At 40.3% G+C, this 25264-nt stretch overlaps 1 protein-coding gene across 2 annotated transcripts in view; it reads left to right on the top strand.

Moving 5' to 3' along the window:
- The window catches only part of cdh13 (cadherin 13, H-cadherin (heart)), a 370680-nt gene that overhangs the window by 229547 nt on the left and 115869 nt on the right, over nucleotides 1–25264 (top strand). For both annotated transcript variants that reach the window (XM_046037993.1, XM_046037992.1), the window contains exon 8: nucleotides 699–877. In XM_046037993.1, the coding sequence (XP_045893949.1) occupies nucleotides 699–877 (179 nt within the window). The remainder of the gene's footprint in view (nucleotides 1–698; nucleotides 878–25264) is intronic.

The following is a 25264-nucleotide window of genomic DNA, read 5'->3' as shown; positions in this document are numbered from 1 at the left end:
AGGGTTGAGGCTGTGTCAAGGATTTCCTCCTATTTCAGCTCAGCTGCAATGGGCAGGATTTCCATTTTTGTTCACATTACCAAGTAAAATGCACCGTGCTGTTAGAGGTGACATGAGGGGGAAAACACATTAATAGGAAAGGCTAACTTTTTAAGCGGCTGTCTGGCCAGCCGTAGTTTGAAATTGCACTTTTCATGCACCTGCTGCCATGATTGCTCCAAACACAATACACTGTTTCTTGTAATGCACAAGAAACATTATGTAGACAACGAGTTAGTCTCACTTTGATTGGCTGGCTAAACGTGTGATTTCATTATTTATTGGATTTTGGTTTACCTTTAATAACCTTTAGGATGTGAAGCTTCTGAAATAGTCAAAGAAACATGTAAAATAATAATATAATTTGCCTAACAGTCTGATATCTTCACCTGTTCCATATGTTTCATTATTTCCATTTCTGTTTTGGTTTCGGATAAAAAGTGAAAACTGCAATGTTTAAGACACTGAATACATAATTTAAAGTTTTAAGGTTTAGTTATGGATTAAAAATGCACTTGTTGTATCTTCAAAAATATTGTTGTATTCTTATAAAAAATATTTAACACAGCAGCATTTACCTCCGTCTCTCACTTTTGTTTTTTTACCTGAGAAGTATGTTTGATTTCAGACTCAACCCTGTCTTTCACTGTCTTCTGCAGGAACCACAGTGATGACAATGACGGCGTTCGACGCAGATGACCCCGCCACAGATAACGCTGCTTTGCGCTACATCATCGTCAGGCAGTCACCAGACAAGCCTTCCTCGAAAATGTTCTACATCGATGCAGAAAGAGGCGACATTGTCACCGCTATTTCCCCAACGTTACTTGACAGAGAGGTGGGTTGACTTGACGTGCGCGTGTGTGTGGTGTATCACTGCACTGAGTGATGGTCCTTTTCCAAGTGGAACAGAGTGAGAGTTTTCGCTGGACAGGTTCTTGTCACAAGCCTTACACTTGCTATTTCTGAGATGCAACTTGTTGTACATCTACTCTTTCTCGACATGTCACTAATGCTGCCAGTGAGCAGAGGGAAGAAAGTGTGTATATACAGAGGATGTGTGTGTGTGTGTGTGTGTGTGTGTGTGTGTGTGTGTGTGTGTGCTGTATGCCATCTTTAAGCATTTGCGTGTGTCTTTGTGAGAATGTGTGGTGGTGCATTCCAGTGAGCAGGCGCAGAAGCCAGATGAGTGTCTCTCCATTTCCCCGTCTAACCGGAGCGAGACAACAGGATGATTGCTTTTTCAGCAGGGTGACGAATGCCAGAACATCGATTGGGTTCGCTGGTGGAAGAGGAATATTAGCTGTTGTCAGACACTTAGCGCATAGTTTAATTGAGGTGATACAAACTCATCCGCCGGCTCTGGTGGTGTCCAACAAGCTTGGCTGAAAACCTCCCATCCGGAACTGCTGGAACCATGGCGGCTAACCTCCTTGATGAGCCGCTCTGCAAGCTACTGTAAACTGTTTAACGGAGGTGTAATTGATTAAAAGTACGATGAAATGAGATGTAATCAATGCAAGAAGCACTGTTGATGCTGATCTTATGAGGCGGTTGAGAGATAATAATTTGAGATGTATGTTGGTGTTCCTGGTTTTTCCTCTGTTGGTATAAAAGTGAGACTTTTGAAGCATATCACTTCCAGGCTATTTTAAAAGATGATGCTCCATGAAGAGGAAAAAACCTATAGCAGTACTCCTCCAACCGTCTGCAGCCAAGATTTATTACAACCACTAACTGGTTGGTGTTCGGATATGCAGTTGAATGCCTTTGAAGAAGGCACATAGCCAAAATGCCAGCCTGTTTGTGGCCTCAGTAAATCTCTGAAAAAAGCAGGTTCTTCCTATCACTTTGTTCTCCATAGGTAATAAACTATTATTATTATGATTATTATTAGTAGTAAGGCCTTCAAAGTCACCAAGACTTGAGACCCAAGCCAGTTGTTGGTAGAATCTCATTGGAGATATGTTTGATTATTTCACTTACACCAATGATTTAATGAAAACCTTAGCTGGCGGCCGCACTGGGTTTGTCCTGACACATTATTTTCAGTTAATATTCAGTGGGAGCTGTCTGGACAAGGTTGATTAAACACCTTTTCCTGTCAGATTTCAATCTGTTTTGATACACAGAGATGGACAGAGTTTTGTTATTATCTGTTTAACCTGTTGGAGTGGTTTTTAAGTGTGTTGAGACTTGCCCATGAACAGCCTTTACTTAAAGGGAAACTCAAACAATTGTTACACATCAAAGTCTGTACAGGTTTTTGGGAGCACTAAGAGTTATAAAAAGACTTTTGTGGCTCCAGAGGGAGCTGCGCACAGTCTGATATTTTGCCTCAAGAGATGTCACTTGTGTAAGTGTCTGTTGGGTCTGAAGAAGAAGTCTGAAAATGAAAAACATCTTGGGGTGTGGAGTTACAAAGAAGTTACCATACCATTCAGTTGTATTAAGTTATGTAGGCACCAAATCTTTATAAGAAAGACTATCTCTGGTTCAGCTGCATTGATTTTGATCCTTTTTGTTTTAAACGGTCCATCATGAGTCTGACTAGGTCAAATCAGTGGAGTACTCTTCCTATATAAAATTATTATAAAAGCACTAGATAGAACATGTGTGACTGTGGATTTTCCAGTCTATTTTCAGGACGTCTCGTTGCTGTGACAAAGACCTTTCTGACATCAGTGCTTTCTCCGTGTTTTTCCTCTGCTGTGCCAACTTGTTTGTGTTCTACAGCAACTCTTTCTGTCAAAGTGTCTGTCTTGAAGAATCACTTTGACTTTCCATACTGCTTAACTCAAATGAAGAAATGAACACCATGACAGTGTTTTCATACTGTTTCCAGTAATGGGTTAGTGATACACCTGTGTGAAAAATTACACGCAATGAAGTGATGTTGCAGTCCCAGTCTCTTTCTTTTCAAATGCCATCAAAGCTAAAGAAGTGAAATCCATTATGGTGATTTTTTTCCTACTAAACAGCCAAACAGCTTTGACTAATCTATTTCTGTGAAATAGCTCTCTGTGGTATTAATATGTTTGCAGATGTGGCCACCTTAAGGCTGTGGGAGCCTGCAGCGTCATGTATTATTGTCTTTATGTTGTATCCACAAGTGTCTATCGCACTCATCCCCACACCAACAGATATTTATGTGTGTTGGATTTTTCCAAAACGTCCTTAGGGGTTTTAGCAATAGTCCAGCCGCAGTGCAGCAACTCTGTAGAATAAAAAAGTAACAAAGACAGAAACACAAGTGAGACTTCTTCAAAAGCACAGTCAGTCAGCAGAGCCAGATGGAAGTGCAGAAGGCATACATTTTAAACTGTCCTCCTCTAGGTCTGGAGAGATTTAAACCCAGCCACTTCAGCACATTCTCATAAATATGGCCTCAGAATGACACCCATCAAATCCATCTGCCAACCAGATGATAGTTTTTGAAGACCAGCATGCCCAACATATGTGTGCACTATATGTGTGACAGAGAGCGAAAGAAAGAGGTTTACACACCAAATGAAAGAAACGAAACTTTTGCCCTTCCGTTCTGCAAATTCCTCAGCTATAATTCAGGTGGAGCTCTAAGTGTATTTGGATAGACACCTCACCTACCACAGGGAAGCAGGAAGCAATCCGGAGAAAATTGGACAATCAATTTTGTGACATTGAAATCAGTCTGATTTCCCCTGTAGTGTTTTCTCTGAGGCGTAAAATCCTGTCTTGATATGCACATTTATTCCACCGCTCTGTGTTTTTCTCCTCACTTTACTTTAGACACGTCCCCCCTCACTGTCTTATAATATTCTGACACACGACTGCTGGATCAATGGCAGGCTGTAATTTTTGACAGCTGATATTGCTGGGAGGTGAGGCCATTTTCATAAAAAAGATGGAGGAGTGTTCATATCTATACACATGGAAATCTCTCTTAATCATCAGAACACTGTTAGTAAGAAATCAATCCATCTTAACCTTTCTATTTATGAGCTGAGGCTACACCATGTTGCTACCACATGCAAACACTTGCCTGTACTGCACTGCACTGGAATTTAAGTTATTCAACTTTTTTGCACATGTAGAAGGATGTTAAATTGGATCAGAAAAGTCAAAATACTGTAGGACGCACAGGGTTTCTAGTGTTTAATGTACTAACTTCTTTCTGACTAACTTGTTCCACCTTCTTTGGCCTATGCAAATCAAGCATATGGCAGCTTGACAGAGACAGTGTGTGAGGTGTTATGTTATCTTTCTGAAAGACAGGAAGAAATTATGTTTTGTTCCTGTGTGTGTGATTGAGCGTGTGTATCTACGAGTGTGTGTTGGTGAGGATAACGTGTCTAAGCTTAAATGAACAAATTTAGCTTTTCAGAAAAAATATCATGGCTGATGTTAGTTGGGGAGGAACTTCCATCACAGAGGCTGAAGACATCATTCTGCTGATCCTGCATAATACAGAGAACTTAATCCCAATATCTCAGCTAGCTGATTTATCACTCAAACCCTAGTTTCTTTAGTCATCTGTGCTTTCATGCACCACTTCCCATTGTCACGGCCCGACTCCAGTACATCTTTTTCAGAGGCTTGTGAATTGGAGGAGCAGAGATGTGAATCAGAAAAGAAGTGAGGAGAGCTGGGTGGAGGGTGGCAGGCAGGCATGGCAAACACTAGTCTCTAGTCTATAAAATAGCAAGGCTCCTCTGATTTTGCTGTCCATTCATATGATTCCTTTGCAATGACATATATGAAGTAACTTGTAACGAGCATGAATCTTCAAATGAACATGTGTACAAAACATGTTTTGTGATCTTTTCATTCATATATTCTGATTTTACTGTCGCTTGAGACGTGATGAATTCCAATTTAACAGCACACCCGCACGTACCCACCCACCCACCAACCCACACACACACACACACAAATATATGAAAAGTTTGCCTTAACGCAGAGACGAGATGGAGTGTGGGGGTTCTGAGAAGTAATAACACACTAAATAAGAAAAAGTGAAAGAGTGTGCTAAGGTTATTGGCTTGGAATTCATGCATAATATATTTGAAGTTACTGTACAGCGTGATCACATTTCCATGCACACAGGCACAGACATCTGTCGGTGTCACACACACATGCACCCCCCAATCATTGTGATCTATTTCAGGCTATGGAGTGTCCATGTGTAGGCAGGCTGTAACCAGAGAGGACAGACTGCTAATGGCAGTGTGACTTTCTGACTCTGTAATGCTCTCTGGCCAATCTGGGAGCTGTCACTGCTAAGGATAGCCAATCGATGGAGTCGGCCGACCCCTCCATCCCCTTCCATGTTCTACAAAGGTGAATTACATGGAGATAAAATGGATGTGTGAGTGGGTGTGGGTGTGTGTGTGTGTGTGTGTGTGCGCGCGTGTGGAGGAATCGTGATGTTTTTATTCAGGTAGATAAAACTGCATGTTTCTTTTATTTTGAGTTTTGTTTTTTACGCCTCCGTCTGTGGAGATGTGTTGTGAGTGCTTGTTAAATCCTTTTTTTTCTGTCAGACAGAAAGCACATCTTAAAAACCAATACAGTTCAACATGTTTGTTTTTTTTACCTGAAGGTGACTTTCAGATTGAAAAGCAGTGCTTCAGTCACTGTTGGAAAAATATTTGCACCTAAAAAAGACAGTCCAGCAAAAGCACTATTCTTCACTCTGAGGCAGTTCAATAGTATGCAGCCTGTATACATTAAAATAATGTCTGTTGTCAGGATGGGTTATAGTCTTTGTTGAAGCACGCGCATCATCTGTCAGCAAATGATCTTTGGCTGTGTGCTGTGTATATTAAGGACTGACTTTCCAGTTGCTTGCGCTGTAAAAGTGTTTACTTAATGTTGTCTGCTCTGTTATGCATCACTAGTACACATCCAGAGTGGCAGGTAGATGGATGAATGTCCACAATTATCCCTGATCTGCAGTATAGTATGTAATGGTGGCTGTAAGTAAAGTGACCCAGTGTTTGTTTGGTGCGACCTTGTCAGTGTGCCTTCCTGACAGTGTTTTGCTGATAAGAAAGCTTATCCTTTCTAATGGCTTATTTGGCACTGTGGCCAGAGTGGCTGCATGCCTGTTCGCTGTGATGAATAACAGTTGAAGCTATGGCAGGTTTCACTCTTTAGGAAAACTGCATTTTTTCCACTTTCATTGTTGTGATTCTTCTCTCCTTTTATTGCTCTTTCCCTCGGCGCGCCTGTTCATTGTGTTGTTTTGTTGCTTATTTTCATTTAGTGTTATTTTCTTTCTTTGTCTCCCCGCCTGACTGTCTATCTCTTTTTTGTTTCTGTCAGCCTCGCCTGCCCTTCTCTGTCAACACTTCACTCTGGACATCCAATTACTCGCAGGTCATAGCATAGTGATTCCATTCAGAGCAGCGCCATTCAGCGCGGGCCTCAAACAGCCATTCAAATTACATCCTCGGCTGCCTTCAGAGTTGCCGCTCTGCAAAATGTTGTTTTCAAACATTTCTGGGGCCACCACCTAATCTGATCCCCCAAACATAATTGAATGTCAGTCGTCACATAAAGATGCTCTCCTCTCTTCAATTAGCGTCTCGTTTCCTCGTGTCACAGCAACGAGACAAAGCAGACAGAGAAATATTTACTCCTCCCAGGTAGAGGCCGGAGAGAGTTATTATATTATGTCATTTATATGCAAATAATACAGCACAGGGAACACATTGATAAGATTTCATTACAGCAGATCTGATGTGCACTTCAGTTTATAAACTCCCTTTCATTCCCCTATTATGATCTAGAGATTGGAAAGGTGCGAGTAGATGAGCTGGGTGGAGAGAGATGCGGGCAAGTACGGACAGAGGTATAAGGCCCCCAGGGTGGGTAAAGAGAAAAGAGGCATGGACACCCATGCCCGGAGTCAGTGTGAGTAGGTGCAGTACACAGCCTATGAGGTGGCCAACAAAAAGGACAAGAAAGGCAGCCTTCAGCCAGCAGCGTAATGAAGGAGGTTCATGGGTGTAGAGACAGTGGCAGGGTGGAGAACAATTTTAAGCAGCAACATAGTGATTTTATTCATTCCAACAACAAAGCCAAGGCACTTTGTATTCACCGCCCAGTGAGATATTTTTTTCAACCATATCTGTAGCCAGAGTTGTGTGGAAGTAATTTAAAGATACAGAAGTATATATCTGCAAGAACTGAGAGAATCAAGACCTACAGTATATAAATGAACTGCAGCCAGTGTATATAAATGAACTACAGCACGCCTAGACCACAAGTACTGTGAAATATATTCATAGATCTCTTTACCCTTCAAAAATAGTCGAATATAATAGAATATTTCTCCTATAGCCTGTTGTGTCCTGCATGAAGTGGCTGATGCTGTGAAGTATTATCATGCTTTTGGCCTTGTGTGTAGAGGAAGGATGGTGTTAGCTGGTTTTCGCTCCCTAAATTCATACTTTTGTTTTTGCCCCCATTCATCATGAGCTGAACTCAAAGATCTACGACTTTCTGTATGTACACAAAAGGCCGATTTCTCTCAAATATAGTTCACAAATCTGTCAAAATCTGTGCGAGTAAGCACTTCTCCTTTGCCGAGATAAGGTGTGGCATATCAAGATGCTGATCAGACAGCATGGGTATTGCGCAGGTGTGCCTTAGGTTGGCCACAATAAAAGGCCACTCTAATGTGCAGTTCCATCACACAGCACAAAGCCACAGATGTCGCAAGTTCTGGGGGAGCGTGCAATTGGTATGCTGACTGCAGGAATGTCCACCAGAGCTGTTGACCGTCAATTGAATGTTCATTTCTCTACCATAAGCCATCTCTCCAAAGGCATTTCAGAGCATCTTCACCTCCAAGATCGTCTGAGACCAGCCACCCGGACAGCTGCTGCAACAATTGGTTTGCATAACCAAAGAATTTCTGCACAAACTGTCAGGAACCGTCTCAGGGAAGCTCATCTGCATGCTTGTCGTTCTCATAGGGGTCTCGACCTGACTGCAGTTCGTCGTAACTGACTTGAGTGGGCAAATGCTCACATTCGATGGCGTCTGGCACTTTGGAGAGGTGTTCTCTTCACAGATGAATCCCGGTTTTCACTGTACAGGGCAGATGGCACACAGAACACAGCACACTTAATGTGCCACTAGTGTGATTAAGTGTGTCTGTACCTGCAGAGACCCTGCACTCTGCCTGTATTAAATATTTTGTTGTGTTCGGGACGTTTCTAAGCATCAACCATTGGGCAGCTCGCAGGGTGTGAGGTTAGGACTCTATAAAAACATTGCTGTCTCCGCTCTCTGTGTCATGGATGTATAAAGAGCTCTGTGTCTGTCTGAGCAAGCTACACACACACTCAGACAGGATGAAGAGTGGCATCGCATGCATTTACACAAAATCTGGCTTCTTCCTTCAAGGTTGTGTTCTGTGGGGTGGCCATGATTATTTGTGCTTTAGAATGTAACCGCCGTGAGACAATCAGAAAATAACGTTTTTTTTGTTAGACTCACTGCTTTCTTCTCGCTAACACCTCTCCCTCTGTTCATTCACTCTGTAGATCACTCAACCACCGCTGATCTTTCTCGCTCTCTCTCTCTTGCTTGTTGAGCCGGGTAGGAGAAGACAACTTTGAATCGTGTGTTTACAAACTGCAACTGGAAAATCCTACTCATTATGCCTTTAAACATCCCCTCCAGACATCTCTGCTGTGAAAAGTTCGTCTGGTATGATTTCTTTCCCACATTTATATTTCAATTACACAGTTAAATTTTTAAAAGTCCTCCTTCTCCCTTTTTCAAAATCCAGAATCTAGGCAAATCATTTTCATTAAAAAAAATTAACTAATAGATGCAATATGTCGGCTACTTCACTGTTCAGTCTGTTTTTAATGTATGTTCGCGTTAGCCTCTTTGGAAGTTGCATACTGGCCAACGATTGGTTTCTAAACTAGTGATGTGATGTCACAAAATCGCGATGATGAATGCAAGCCCTATTCTTAGGCCTATCTTCAACACAGATTTGTTCAATGCTTAAACAATTATTTTTTTATTTGTTATGGTAAATCTTTCACAAGAACAGCACTTCCATTGGTTTTTATTGCTGTTCAGGCATTTAGGGCTGCTGTGGCAGTGACATTTGCTGCAGTAAAGCAACAAGTTAAGGTTCAATTAGTAGGAAAACTTGACCCTCAGCAGATTATGTTTTTCTCATGAGTTGTGAACTACAGCTCATTAGAGTTAATAAATAGATAATCTAAATACACGCATCCAAATAGCTGTACTATTTGGCTGTTTTAGACACTCGTGATTAGTGACCCTCAGTGGCGGCTGGCCAATAGAGGGCGCGAGGGCGCAGTCCTTCCTGGTGGTTGAAAGTGTTTCGATTTTTTTTTTCAAATTAAACATTTTTTATATGAACAGTAATTACTTTTTTTAGGCAGATATGTGATTAAATTGCAAAATAATGTTTAATATATAAAATATAGGCTAAATAATTATGTTTGGGGATCTCTTCCGGGGTGCTAGAAATATCGCCCAGGCAGTACAGCAGCAAAGCTAATAACTGACAAGATATGCCCATAGCAACATAAAGTAAGCTTTACTTGAGTATTTTCTTTTCATGCCACTTTCTATGTTTATGTTGACTGTTTTTATGTAAGAAACCTTTTAATATTGGCATAAAGGGCCCGATTTACTAATATCCCGAATAAAGAGTACTAATATATAATAATATATTTGTATTTAAATGAGGTTTTGCGTATTTCAATGGTTTCCACCATGGAGAGTCGGGAGGGAAAGCAGCCACTGAGTAAAAACCTTGGTTTTTTCCATTCAGTGTGTCCCGAGTAGGTGGAAATTGTATGTACCTGCCTAAGAGTGCACTAAGTACTTGGGACAGCAAACCTGAAAAACTGCATTGGGAAAACCCAGCAGAAACAGCTACAGTATGCTGGAATGACCCAGACGCCAGGAAATGCCAGCAGCTCGTGCTTCATCCAGCCAGAGGGAACAATCACTGAACATCCGCAATCTCCTGTTTCTGTATGCCCCAACGCCCCATTCCCTCTCCGATACCTACGACCGGCGTGATGTTGGTGATCATTCCCTCTGGCTGGATGAATTTTACGCATGATCCATGTATTACTGCAGCTGGGGGCTCTCCGCAGCGCCACGCAACCTTCTAAATTCTTCCATGTCACGTAGAAAAAAAAATTTGCTATATTGGCATGAATGTTAATACAACAGTATTGCCAAAGCTAAAGGAAAATACAAAAAAACTATTCAATTTATAAAGGCCTAAATAATAAAATAATTGTATTTCTATATGTTGGATACAGAATAATATTATCTAATATTGTTGATTTCTCTACGTTTTCTTTCATTATGGCTGTGTCTCCTTCTGGCAACAATAACAGCAGCCATCTCGGCGCAACACTTCCTTTCAAACGTATTAAATACAGATTTTGTTACACTCACATGAAATTACGTTTAGGCTTGGGAGATCACATTGCGTTTAGTAAATAAATGTATTTGCATGTTACCCTCCCATTACTTTGCACACTAAAACTGAAACGCCCCAAATTGCATATTCATTAAGGCAAAAGTACTAAATGAACAACAGGTGCTATTTTGTACTTTTGAAAGATGTCTGCATGCACACCATTAGTAGATCAGCTTACGTGTTCATTTGCAGGTGGTATCAAGTTTGCACACGTTTTTACACACGCAAACCTTTAGTAAATCTGGCCCTAAGTATTTTCTGACTATTTCACAGAGCACTGGTATCCTACAGTTTGTTTTAAATTGTATTGGGACGGTTACTGAAAGTGACTGGATATGGCACAGCCCCACCTCAAATATTTTCTCCAGCCGTCAACTGGTGACACTGACTAGGAGTTTGATTTACACACTTTGTAGTGCAGCATCAAGACAAAACCAGATCAAAATCAGATAGCACTTCCTCACACATACGTGATGGCTTGAACGCACAAAAGGAGTCCAGATAAGAAAGTGAAACACTGGAGTACATAACCAAGAGATTCCATTATAAAGAGTGTTACTGAAGTGTCTCCTTATGTGATGGCTAGTGGCCAGAGATCTGGCAGCTGTAATCAATACAGTGTAGTTGGTGTGAACCCAACCACCTCACTCTCTCTTGTTCTTCCCCGAACTGAACAAGGTGGACACCGTTCACAGGCATTGATGAAATACAGCACCCCTTCTTTCCCCCTCCATCTCAATCCTTCCTCCGCCTCCTCCTCCCTCCCCCCCCCTTCTCTCCCTCCTCTATCATGCCTCTGTCCAGTTGCATTAGTGAGGAAATGAGATTCCCCCTAATTAATTAGATCTCTGAGTGCTAAAGATGAAGATTACATCCCAATGAAGGTTAGAGGTGTCAATCACAGTTTTTTTTAAGCTGAGCATTCCTCAAGATAAATTGGCCCCCCTGGGCATTGTGGGTAAAAGTGTGTGTTGTTAATCTTGTTATTTTTTTTTTCGCCCCTTGATTTTATTGAGTCTCTACGACAGTAGTCAATGAAAGCCAGGGACCAGAGAGAACAACAAGGTAGAGAATTATATTCACCAGAAGAGCAGACGAGATGCTTTGTTGGAGGAGTGAGGGAAATGGAAAATGAGGATGAAGGTGAAAAATGGAATCATTATGACGCTAAGAAGATGGAACAACAGAAAGGAAAAAGGCAAGACAAATTAGATAGTAGAGGTAAAAACAAAGAAAGAAGTGGGAGTGACTCAGAGACCAATTATTCCATATTAAAATAATGCGATTACAATTTTTTTTCTTTTCACATCATGATTATGACTTCACAAAATGTCTTGATAAACAGTTTAATTGTTGCCAATTGGGTAGGGCTGAAAGAAAGTAATTAAGGAAAATGCTTGAGGGATTTGGTCGACTGATTTAGGTCAAAAGGCCAGATCATTTTTCATTCCCTGTCTGTCTCTACAACACTTTAGTTAATCTGAATAATTCCTCTGAACCTCAAATCTGACTTCCTGCCTTTTCTTTGGAGACAGATTTTAGATAATGTACTTGTCTTATAAGCAAATAAGATGACAGCTAAGCCATCGCTTCCCACATGCTTTGCAAGAGTGCAATGAGTTTCTGCTGTGTACATTCAGTAACCTGCGTGGCATCCCAGAGTGCTTTAATGACTTTTCAAACATTCATTATTTATGTCCACGTGGTCCATGTGGCACAGGGGTAGAGCCACTGCATAACAATCTGGTCAAAGTCTGAAACTTGAGAAGCTAACAGATGATGGAAAAGTTTTGACTGTCAACCAAATTGCCTCTCATCGAACGTGATTAAAGAATTAGGCCCGATACGGTGAAATAAGATTTTACGGTGCTGTGCTGAAGAATATACAGAAATAGTAAAATAATCTCCTTAAAGGGGCGGTCCACCAGTTTTACATAGTGTCAGTTTATACATCACGAGGACTTGTAGAAAGTATGTGAAAAATGTTGTGTAGTGGAGAGAGCTCTTGTGCGTAACTCTTAAGAGAAAATAAGCCAGATGATGTCCTAGGGTTATCTCAAGTTGGGCTTTAAGACCAAAAAAAAAACAAGAAACAGAAAGCCTACATTACAAACTGGGGGTGCGGAGATTGGAAACTGTGTGTCGGACTTACTCCACTCCCTTACCTTGTTTCCTCTATTGTTATCCAGCTTTCTTGCTTGAGTTCACTGGCTGAATGTTTGATGATTCTCTCTAAAAGTCCATAATAATAATCAATAATAATAAGCCTGGTGTGTATTTGGCCCCACTAATCATCCAAAAATGGTGTTAGCCACTTGACTGCTAGATTTTAAAATGACTAATTTGTGTACAACAAACAACGCTGAAGTAGCAATAAATGTAAAAACAATAGGGGAGCTCAAATATTGGCTCATTCAAATTATATGCACACCCACAAAAAACAACAAGACCTTTTTAAAATTCAGAACTAATCTTTTGAGAGTGGAGAGTTCTGACTTTTCCTGTGTCCTAAGGAGGTATTGAAAGGGCAGCAGAGAGAAAGAGGGAGGAAAGGACAGGAGGGGGAGACCTGAGAATAGAGAGATGAAGGAGATTGACAAGCAGAGCGAGGCATGCAGGTAGAGGGCGGAATAATTAGGGTGAGACAACCGCTCGCTGCTAGGAGGGAAACGTCTATTCTAAGTGGAAGTGAGGGCTTCAGTAATGTCAGGGAGGTCCTGGTGATGCTACACTGTCATTAGGCTTAGAGAGAGCTTCGACACTTGTGCCTCCCTGTTGATGGCTCTTTCTGTCTCTTCAGACTTCTGTCCTCTCCCTCTCTACTGCTGTCTCATTCTTCTCAAGCCTTCTCTCTGCTGTCTCCACTCACTCCTTCTCTTGCATCCCCTATTTTTCCCATACTCATTGACCGGAGGATAAAGAGTATTTGTCAACAGCTCTTACTCTCCAGTGAACCTCCCCCTTACAATATGCCTTCAGGCGAGAATTAATTTCACCCTGTCGTCATGAGAAAGTGCATTGATTGGAAAAGTTTGTTGTTGTGTGCTCAGTACTTTTTTATTGTTCCCTTTCCCATGCCACTTTATCTTTACTGATGAAATTCAGCTTGGTCCATTGCCTCTGCTAAAGCAGACACAATGCTTCCGGGGCCCATCTCTCCTTAGGTGACCATCTTTAACAGCCTCTGTGTATAGATCCTTCCGAATAGCCATCTGTACCCCCCAACCCCCACCCCCAGTAGAGAAATAGATCAGATTTGTGTTGATAGACTATTCTGCTGTAAAAGAGAAAATCAGAAGAGGAAGTTGGCATTGACACAAATTGCGGCATATGTGCCGGGGTCATACAGTAATTCTCCTTGTGGACCAGCAGTGGGATTCTGTAAATTGGCTTTTATTTTGTTAAGCCCACTGCCTACTGACTGTCAAATAGGGAGTTAAACGTTCTGTCTTGCCACTTTCTGTCTAATCTAGTTTAATCTATTTGTAGCCAGTCTAAGTCAGAGCTGGATTGAATGCACTCAAACTACCATCATCTTCTTACTGTTTGCTGTGCCTCTCTCTGGTTTCCAAAGCAGTTTTCTCCCTGGACATAAATACAAAGAAATCATTGGTTTATTTTTCTTCTTAAATGTTTGCTTGAAATGTTTTCAGCAGAATCCCACAGGAAGCTACAGATGACTAGGGATTAAGACCACAGTGTGCAACATAAATAGATAGAAAAAGATCAATATTGACTGTCAGCTATGTTGGTGTAGTTTATTTTATTTTGGGTATCTCTATTCTCTCTGAGTGAACTGACCTCATTTTTTTATATTTGTTATGTATATAGTTTCTTTCACACATAGTTATGGAAATGCATGTGTGTGTATATGTATACAGTATATATATATATATATATGTGTGTGTGTGTGTGTGAAGATAATTAATTTGACTTCATGTACGTTCACATCAGGCCTACCTCAAGTTCTTTTGTATTTTGCTGTATATTGCTAGCTAGTGAATTGCAATTAAAGGATTCTCACTGTTTCCAGTCTTTATGCTAAGCTAAGCTGACCAGCTGCTGGCTCCAGTAACTGTACAGATATGAGAGTGTATTGATCTTCTTATCTAACTCCCAAGTGAAGAAGTGTATTTTCCAAAACTATCCCTTTAATGACTTGTGATGGCACCACTTTCATATTGACGCGTCACCCACTTTGATGTTGCATGATCCTGTCCAGTGTATGTTGCGGTGCACATGTGGGTGCATTCATTGCTATTTTCACAATTATCCCACAAAGGGGCATACTGAATACTGTGAATATAATGGCATCTGTTCAAAGTGCAAGTGAGGCCAGAGGCATAGAGTAAGAGTGACTGCCCCGTCTCTCTGAAAGCTGGAGATACAGTGTCCCGTTGCTCGGCAAGCTTGTGGAGCTACACAGCGGCTGCACTGCGAGACAGTCGCTACAGCACCTTCCTCTGAAGTTTGTTCAGTGGAATGGAGTCAATATTTGACATTTTTTAAAAGTACACACCTGGGGATGGAGGTTTGTATGGAAGCCATAGCCCAGCTGTCAGGGAGCGGCCCTGGGTTCTGGCAGTGACCTGCATGGATGAATGGTGCCTGATAAGTCCTGTGGCCTCTGGGCCACAAAGATAACAGCCGAACCCTGGCAGAGAAATAAAGAATGCAAGTCACTTACAAACTCAATATGTACACATTTACAGTCTACAAAACAAATACAAGTCATATAATCATCTCTCTGAACACCGGTAGCCACCTTTTCAGCCTAATGTGTGGGATGAGAGAAAACAGACGCGCGCGCACACACACACGCACACACACACGCACACACACACACACACACCCCTCCTGTAAAGGCCTGGAAACTCATTTTGAAACACAAAAAATAAAAATCCATGATTTAGGACAATAAACACAAACAATGATATCTGTTTTTGCAAAAGAACCACCTCAAATATATTCGGTTTCATTAGGAATCATTTAATTGAATCTGTAATGAATACTTAACCTTATTTATGAATGTAAATTTTAACAGTAGGACAAATTATGTTTAAACTGTCATTTTCATTGACTCAGTCGAGCAAAAACGACTGCATAGTTTCATATATTGTTATCACATGTTCGTTGCCCTATCCCCAGGCATTTACTGTATTCCAAATGCCATGCGCTAGCCTGTGGATGTGTTGTGTTGCTTGTAAAAACACAAAGGTATGGAAAAATACAACACTATTTGTTGAGTAGATCTAAAACAATAGAAAATGTCTAATTTGTTTGTGTAAATAAAAGTTTAATTACAACTTCATTTTGTTTACTCTCTTATTAAACAAGTGAATAAAATTATATAGGGTAAACCAGTGTGTTTTGCATATGTGTCCCCTTCCACCTCCATCACTACTCAGGAAGGATTCTCATTCCTGCAAGTCGCTCATCAAGGGGGTCAAGCTCTGTTGTACTCTTTCGTCTGGATCACAAACACTGTTTCTCTGTGTGCACCTTTTGTCCACCAAACAAAATCTTTCTTGCTTCAACCTACACAACAAGAACTTCAATTTCAGTGTGATATTTCTTCTTTTTGTTTTTGTGTCAGAGTTTGCCACCATTGACAGTCAATATGTATTAATATTTATTAGGGGTGTTTCACTGATTATTAATGGGCATTGCCAAACATCACATTCCAAATTTTGAGTTGATTGTGATTTATAAAGGCATATGGGCGTGGGACGTGCATGCGCACTGTGTTATAAATCTGAATATTTTGTGCGTAAGCACTTTCTGTTTTTCTTCTATAGGCAACCTTTTGAAGTGAATCCTATGCACAATTTTATAAGGCCTGTGGTCACACCGTAAAGTGGCATATCAAAATTCATTTGTGAGTCTTTGCGATATATTTGGATGCGGAATCTTGTAAGTAGGTGAGCTGTAGATGTAGGTGTTGCTTGCGTGGCATGAACATGCTTGCAACAGTCCAGGGGCGTTTTCTATTTTCTCTATAACGAGCTTGCTAACTTGATAGCCTGGTGCAATGAGTTTATGGAAGATTTTATTGGACTTTAATATTTGTAACACACAGAAAACAATCCACAAATATACTATGTACTACGATGCGCAAATATTTCACTATCTACAAATATGTATTTTTACATTTGTGATGTGTAAAATCATATCCACAAAAATACAGAGTGATTTCTACACACAAAACAGTTTTTGTGCATTTGCAGATTGATTTCTGTCAATTTGCAGGTCACATTACATTTGTGACTCCCTTTATACACATGTGTGGAATTTTGTCCACTCTGTACCACAGAGATCTGTAAACAGAGATCTGTAAATATGAGAGCAGTTTATTAGCTACACCAGTAGGTGGCGGTAGCGACATCGCCTCTCATGAGTTTTAAGAATACCCATTGCAGTACCCAGGGTCATCTGTAGGAGACAACAACTATGAAATATCATAGAAATATCAAAATACACTGGAGGGGTGCTTTCAAGCCTTTACATTTATTCATGAACTAATCACCCATAAACAAGCTACTCAAACACTGTGATGCTACATCCTAACCATGCTAACTGATGGGCTTGTTAACTACAAGAATTAGGGATCATGCTGCCGCACCCTCTCTCCCTAATTTTAAGAAAATAAATGATTCAACAATCTCTCCATTTTTGTACCTGAAGAATGACTAGGTTGAGTAGGTGTCTCTGAATCGCATATCTCTATGAAAACTAGGCCACAGGGGAAATGAATTTCTCACCGGGAATAATGTACCTAGCTGACTGGGAAATTACATACATACAGTGTATAGCTCTGTGAATTCCTTATCTGCAAGCCTTACATTCATGCAGATGAGTATTGTACAATGTGGAAAGAGTTCCATTTAACAAAAATGCTATACTTTTATTAGAAATGGGTGATAAAGTACGGTTAGAAGAGTGTAAATGATGAGGTAGTTGAGTGCACCTGTCTCTGTGAAAACTAGTACAAGGATGAAGTCCTCTTCCCCTTCAATAACTGATAATAGCAACGATTTCCAACAACCGTGCATTTATCTGTTTGTTTACTGCAGATGTTAAAAACATGCATGTGAAAGGAGGAAGCATAGACACATTTAGCTAGAAATATTGTACATCCTTTAAAAGTATCAGATCCATGACAATACAATTGACGGCATAGTGGCTTTTTTGCCCATTTTTTCCTTGTACGAGCCTGTCTGTTTAACTGAAGTGGGAGTAGAGGCTCGGGGGGAGTGTGTCTTCAACGATCAAACAGTGCAGTTTAATTTTGGTGTCAAGGATTATGGAGATTTGAACAGATCCTATTCAAAAGCTTACATACTCTCTGTGGATGATGTGTTGCCCAATTTGACTTTGATATAAATCCCTCAAAGAGAAAAAAAGAAACTTACAGAAACATTTTTCATTTGAACTATAATATACACATGTAACTTCTGTGTGACTAATTCTCGACCAATATTGAGCTGTCAGTACACTACGTACTATGTGATGTGCTGTGAGAACTGTGCAGGCAGGTGACTTCTGTCTGAGGCAGGATGCAGGTAGATGCCCCACTCCCAAAGCCTAACCATCACTGAGAGTCATTACTTACATTAGGCAACAGTTCTCCAGATAAAAAAGATGCCTAGTTTCTTGGGAAATAATTTTAACAAAGATAATGTCCATTGCCAGAGACAATAAGTAAACCAGGTAAGCCTCATTCTGTGCAACGAACCTTAACACATAAGATAGTTCTTATTTTTCATTTACGCTGCACTGGGGAATTATTGTTAATCATTTAGGTGTAGATTTCACAAATGTTGAGTAGCGGTTTGGGGTACAGGATGCCATTCTGTCCCCAGATCTTCAGGGATAAAGTGAGACAAGTAAAAAGTGGCGCCAAGAATTAACTGACTCAAGAGAAAACAATGTATTGTCCAGAGAGTTGCAGCACTAGATGGCAATTTTACTACAGGTAATTTCACCAGGTGCATCTACATCTATTTATTTGTGGTGGAAACCATTGCTATAGATATGTTTCCAACAGTTGCACACCAGAAAAATCCTATGTTATTGGACACCCCCGTATGCCTGTGCTGTATGCTACTGACTGCACTTGAGGCAGTGCATCAATTCAAATACTTTTTATTTGAATGTGATGCTCACACATCAGCCACAAGTGAAGAATAAAGGGAAAAGAGGGGGTGCAGGCAGAGTTATATTGACTGATAAAACGGCAAGATAGATTTCCCTGTTTTTAGACTCTCGGACTGACGTATTTTGAGAAAGCTTTTAACCTTAACTGCATGACAATGAAACGGTATTTTGAGCAATGTAGGCCAGAGGCTCAACAATTTTATTGTTGGCAGGATTACAGACGGAAAAATACAAATTCTGTTTGATGCCATCATGTCTACAACTGCATGATGACACAATCCTTACATTATAGAATATGAGGCAGCAGAAGAGATGAGCTCCTTGCACCATGTTGGACTGAAAATTTTGTAGACACATACTGTAAGTACCCATCCTGCTGTGAAGTAGAAATACCAACATATATCATAGATGTTGGAAAGGGACAGAAACTTTTTACAAGATATTTCACAAGATAACAGTTTGCTGCTACAAGGTGTCATTTGCACTGGGGACGCTGGGGACATGTCCCCACTACATTTTGAAATGTGGCAGATTTTTGTCCCCATCACTTTTTGAAAGCATTTGTTAAAATGTTCTAAAATAATAGCTTGCACCAGCAAATGTTAACTAACAAATGAAAAGTCTTTGAGAAAGATTTATTAGCACAATAAGAAAACATGCAATGCATTTTAGTTATAGAAGAAACAATCGTATATTGTCCAAAAAAGGTAACTCAAGCTAGAAAAAACAAACTGCTGGTTACAACATTATATTCTGGTTAATTTTTATATTTATGAAAATCACCTGCCAGCTGAATTTTTTGTTTCCCTTTATAGGATAAATGGAAAAGTCAAATCTTCCTAAAAATAGAACAAAGAAAACTCAAAATTAAAGAAAAGGAATCTAAAACCGAAGTCATCAACTAGAAATAATGCCAGCCCAAGTGTACCCTAATCACTTTTAGTCCAGTTCTGCTCAGACAACTCACTATCTCTCATTCTAGTGATGTGCTCCCAATATCATTTGGCTGACCTACCACATTATTTTCACTCAAACATAAATATTTGGGAAATTCAAACTTTGTTTTCCATTAACTTCAGTTCAGACCATTAGTTTATGCCTCGTTCATCCCATTTTTTCAGGACTCCACTCCTGATGTGGTGTGGTAAAAACCCCACAACTGGAACCTGCTCAGCATTCCAGCGTGTCAAAGTTTTAAAAAAAAAGATTGGATAATACTGTACTTTGTCTAACAGGCATGCAGATTCTAGTTTAATTACAGTGTGACTGAGATGACAGCAAAATCTAAAAACCATAACATTGACCATCACGTTGACTGTCCTCTTTACACAGGACAGCCAATGGATCTGGCTGCCTCTTCCCTTTTCTTGATACTCTACTTTAAGGGTTAAAATCCTGAGGCTGAAGCTATTTTAGGGCAGTGTTATTCTGAATATTGATGAGTCAGATTGCCAGTGGTTGGTGAGAATCAATCCAGTTGAAGAATGGGAGTGTCGGAGCTGCTATGGCTGTGGCCAAGTCATTGTGCTGCTTCTCAGTAGGCAGACGTGAGAAGCCTTCCCAAACACCTATCTGCCTGCATCTGTATTCCCTGCCTGGCACTCGGCAGATGCTGATGGACCCTCAGAGTTGGGCAGATTTACATATTGGTGAATCTAAACAGGTGCATGTGAAAGAAAGCATGGTAGGTCAACAGCTTGTTGTAGACAACACTGTGTTTAGAGGGACAACTATAAAAGAAATAGACTACCACTTTGGGCTCTGTGCATCAAATTACAGCATCAAGAGTGTGTGTCCAACAAGTCTAAAACCAATGTAGACACCATAACATCAATTACTCTCCTGCCAGACTATGTCAATGTGTGTGTGCAAATGTGTACTTGTTTAAAAACTCAGAAACCGTGCAGGCTTACAAGCAGATTCTTAAGCGCATATGTTCGCCATGACCAGAATCATAGTATGTGCCCCAAGCAGGTGACCTTGTGTGTCCTTGACTATGCAGGCCAAGCAGGATTTGTCCTAACTTGACATGTCAGTGTGTGTCTCAAAGCAAGTAGCTGTTTCATTAGACTCTGAGAAGGAATCCTGGTCCCATACAGCTGGGCCAGCAAAAAGGCAAACACTAGCATACAAATTGAGGTCCATTTTTAATCCTCACTCTCAAGATTTGAAACCACTAATCTACTCATCATTTTACTTGTTTATTACCAGGAACCTTAATGACTGCTCAGCAAGAGTCGATTGGCCTTCCATTTGGCAATTTCTACCCAGAATTTAAAATCTTAGTATAGGGAAATACTACAGTCTAATTAATTTGTTGCTTCAAGCAAGTGTTAATGAAACACATTTGTCTTTTTTTCTGTTTTTTTAATATTTTTCTGTTTTGTTTTTAAAATTTTTCTGTTTTGGTATTGGTTAAATCTCTATTACCAAAAACACCATACCTCTCCCCTCTCAAGGAGGTGTCCATAAACATGTTTCAGTTCCTATTCAGTTCCTATACTATTACGTGACCTCTACTTGTTTGTAATGCAGTGCTCAGAGCATGACTTTCATCCATTTACATTTTAATCTTCTGTTGTTTTAACACTGTGTATAAACCTGCATCTGCATGTCAAGTACAGGATTTCCAAATAGCACATTTAAAATTAAATGATTGTTTTTACCCGGGTACAGTTTTAAATCACACACAATCTGCTGTTGTTTTCTGACAGCTGGAAATACTAAACTGACGTAATTCTACATTGACCACCGCTGAGATAATGACAGCTTATATATTTGTATTTCATTCATTAGGATGACTTCCTATTTTTTCACTGACTTGTACCATGAATTTGCATGTGTTTATGTGAGGAAATAGAGCAGAATGAGATGCCTGCATTAGTATGCATGTGCCTCATTAAATATGCACTCATCAACTCTGCTTTTTATTTGGATTCACTTTGCAGTAGTACAAATAACTGGTAATCAACTGTGGTGACATTTTCCAGCAATTATAAGCAAGCTGTCTCCATTTCAGCAGGAGCTGGAGATGGGTCATTCCATTTGCTCCCAAGTGCCACTGTGACAATATATCACTCCCATGAGAGATAAGGACATTTCATATGAGAAAAGATGGGACAAATAATGTTTAGAATGTGGAATGGTTCATTATTTCCAAACAGTTTGTCAGAAAAGAGTTGATGTTACTGCTAATTTCCTCAAAAGAACCTTGACATTGTGTCATTGTTATTAATATAAATGAAGAGTCGAGTAGACGGAATTGATTTAACAATTTCGAGAAGTTCCTGGGAAAGAACTGCAGAAAGCGCAGGTTAATCGAATAATCAAATTAATTATTCACTTGTAAAGAAATTAAAGTTATTTGTAGTGTTTTTCATTTTCTTATTTACTTTGTAACTTCATACACTTTTCCCATTCAGCTATCGTGCTGAACAAATCCATCCATCCATCCATCTTCATCTGCTTATCCGGGGTCGGGGCAGCAGCTCCAGCAGGGGACCCCATACTTCTCTTTCCTGAGCCACATTATCCAGCTCTGACTGGGGGATCCCGAGGCATTCCCAGGCCAGTGTGGAGATATGATCTCTCCACCTAGTCCTGTGTCTTGCCCGAGGCCTCCTCCCAGCTGGACGTGCCTGGAACACCTCCCTAGAGAGTCGTCCAGGAAGCATCCTTACCAGATGCCCAAACCACCTCAACTGGCTCCTTTCGTTCCTACTCTGAACTAGGAACAAAAATTGAGGTGAAGCGAGTGAGCATCCTTATGTTCGAACATGGTGTTCGTTATAGACAATCCATGACTAGCACAGAAGTCTAACAACAAACACCCAGTCGGGTTCAGATCAGGGGGGCCGTTCCTCCCAAACACGGTATCTCCATCATTGCCGACATGCTCGTTGAAGTCTCCCAGCAGAATTATGCAGTCCCCTACAGGAGCCCCATACAGAACTCCATTCAGGGTCTCCAAGAAGGCCGAATACTCTGAACTGCTGTATGGTGCATATGCACAAACAACAGTCAGAGTTTCCCCCCCCACTACCCAAAGGCGTAGGGAGGCGACCCTCTCGTTCACCGGCGTGAACTCCAACGTAGCGGCCGTGGCAAACCCATCCTCCTCTTCCTTGTTTATTCATCAGACGTCTTTATGAACCATTCTCAGTCTGGCCCCTCCACGTGGTTGTGATGGTTCCCGGAGAGTCAAATCCCAAATACTTACCTTTATTAGAAATTTGTTTAATAATGATTCATTCATATCAAAACTTATGGATGGAATAGTTTCTACAGAATTTACATTTCTGCTCTCAAAAGGAAGTGCTACTTTAAGGAGGGATGATTCAGAACACAGAGGAGTAGAAGTAGAGGTAAGAGAAGAAGAATTAGAGGATAGGAGAATAGAACAAAGAGTTAAGTCGTGCAGTCAGCTAAAATCAATCAGAGATTTCTCAGAAAGCAGTGCGCGCTCACTCCATGAAACAAATACTACCATCAGTGTGTGTGCTCATTTAAGATCACACCACTGTATGTGAATAGTGTATTTCCAGCACTGAATTGTTCTGTGGATACTGTCCTGTATATGAACATGTGTTGTGTGTGTTGGTGTGTGTTTATACTGTACACTCCTTTATTGTACCAGTACTTTACCAATAGAAAACATCCTCTTTTGAGAGATGTGGTGAAACAGACTTCAGTCAACAGACAGACTTAAGCTCCCAGTATGTGGTGCTGCCATTGTATTCCTCCTTCCCTAATGACAGAGCACTTCAGGAGAGAGGAGAAGACAAAAAACAAATAGCAGGGCTCCCTAGATGCTGAGCTGCACATTAAAGGCTTCTCTCTTTTGTGACGCAAGTACAGTATAATTGGCTCCAATGCTATGCATTATTTCCAAGGTGGTTTGGGAGGCATTTAGAGGAAAGCGTAGCACAACTATGTCTTATACAGTCCAGTGCTATATGAATAATATTGTCCCATAGAACAGAATTATATTATATACACAGCCTCAGGTTTGTTCGGGTTGTTAATAACTACGCCTGGTGATGTGCTGAGATTGTTGGCAGTTTGAACTAACCTCCAAGCCAGTACTCTGTTTTGTCATGAACTGTGATTTCCCTGATTTTCCAAACGTTTTTGCAAGTCCCCTTGAATGGCTTCAACTGCATGACAAGTGCAGATGTTAAAAAAGATGTAAATGCATCTGTCTCTCTAAGATGCATATGTACTCCTGTAAGTGTCGAAAGTGGGCTGTGGAAATAGCCACTCACTTTAACTCATTTCCTTGTGAAATTTAATGTGATATTTATAAACTTGACCATATCCTTGGTAATACGCCATTTGTATAACTGAGGGCTTGCATGTTGAAGCAAAATACTGTTACGGTGTTAGGCAGTATGAAATTATTTCTTTAGATTAAAACTTGTTGTTTGAATACATTGCGATAATGTGAATCAATTCTTTACTACACACTGAACTGTTGGTAGTTGGTAAAACAACAGTAACATATAACCCACAGTATATGTCTAAAATCTTTCATTTTCATTATTATTTTCATCCAAAGGTATCCCAGTGTTTAGAAGGTTAAAAACTGACTTAGTAAACTGTGACGAAATGTTGGTTACCAGAGCAGGGCAGGAGCAATAAACTTTTCTACAGCTTAAATATTTGTGTATATGTGATATTTGCCATTGGCCATGACAGTCATTATGTATTTTTTAAGGTCATAATAGAGGTTATTCCATCAGCCTCTGGCATATGGTCATGGAACCTGAATTAATGGGCTATTTTAGACATTTATTGACAGAGTAATTTCTTGTGGTAATGGCCTTGGCTGGATAATAACCAGCAGTAAAAGTTATTATCACCAGCACAGCACAGTGGGATACTGGGATGTGTTTGTATGCAAAGGCATGCACACTTGTGTACCAAGAGGCTAAATCCACAAAGTGGGGAAGATAATGTGACAAGTGCCTTAAATTGCTCTTCCTCTAATGGCCGTTCGATGCCTGCTCCATGGAAACAGTCTTTTTTGAAGTCAAGGTAACCATCTTCCAGTTTCACTTCCTGAAATGCAAAAACTCCCATCGGAAGTTAGCAAACATTTCCACACTTTGGCAACTTCCAAATGTTTATCACAAATGAACATGGAAAACTGTACTGTTTTATTTACATAAGCATATTTAAATCCATCAGAAGACTATATAGCGTGCAGTAAGTACTCTAAATTGGTCACAGTATGACAGATGTGTATACATTGCCTAGTGTACTGTAATGTTCAGCTTGAAGTGTACATACATAAATACCTTTTTGATTGACAGTCTGTCGATATATAAACAGTTCATAAATGAATTAGCTCAGAGGCTAAAATGTAAAGGTTTGACAGGAATATTTCTCTTTGGTGCAAATTATCAGTACAGTTATAGTCTCAGCAAGGCATCAGTCTCATGATTCAAGTATTTCTGAAATCATTTGGTCAACTGCAGATGTGTCATGGTAGTGAATTCAACAAACAGAGGGAGGAGAACCCAAATGCAGACAAACACACACAAGGCAAGTAGGTAGGAAGAAGTGAAATGTACTGAAGGCAAAGGT

This window comes from Micropterus dolomieu, linkage group LG22 (assembly GCF_021292245.1).
Source record: "Micropterus dolomieu isolate WLL.071019.BEF.003 ecotype Adirondacks linkage group LG22, ASM2129224v1, whole genome shotgun sequence".
In the NCBI taxonomy this organism is placed as follows: Eukaryota; Metazoa; Chordata; class Actinopteri; order Centrarchiformes; family Centrarchidae; genus Micropterus; species Micropterus dolomieu.
The sequence above is the reverse complement of the archived record's forward strand: the minus strand, read 5'-3'. Positions and strand labels throughout refer to the sequence as shown.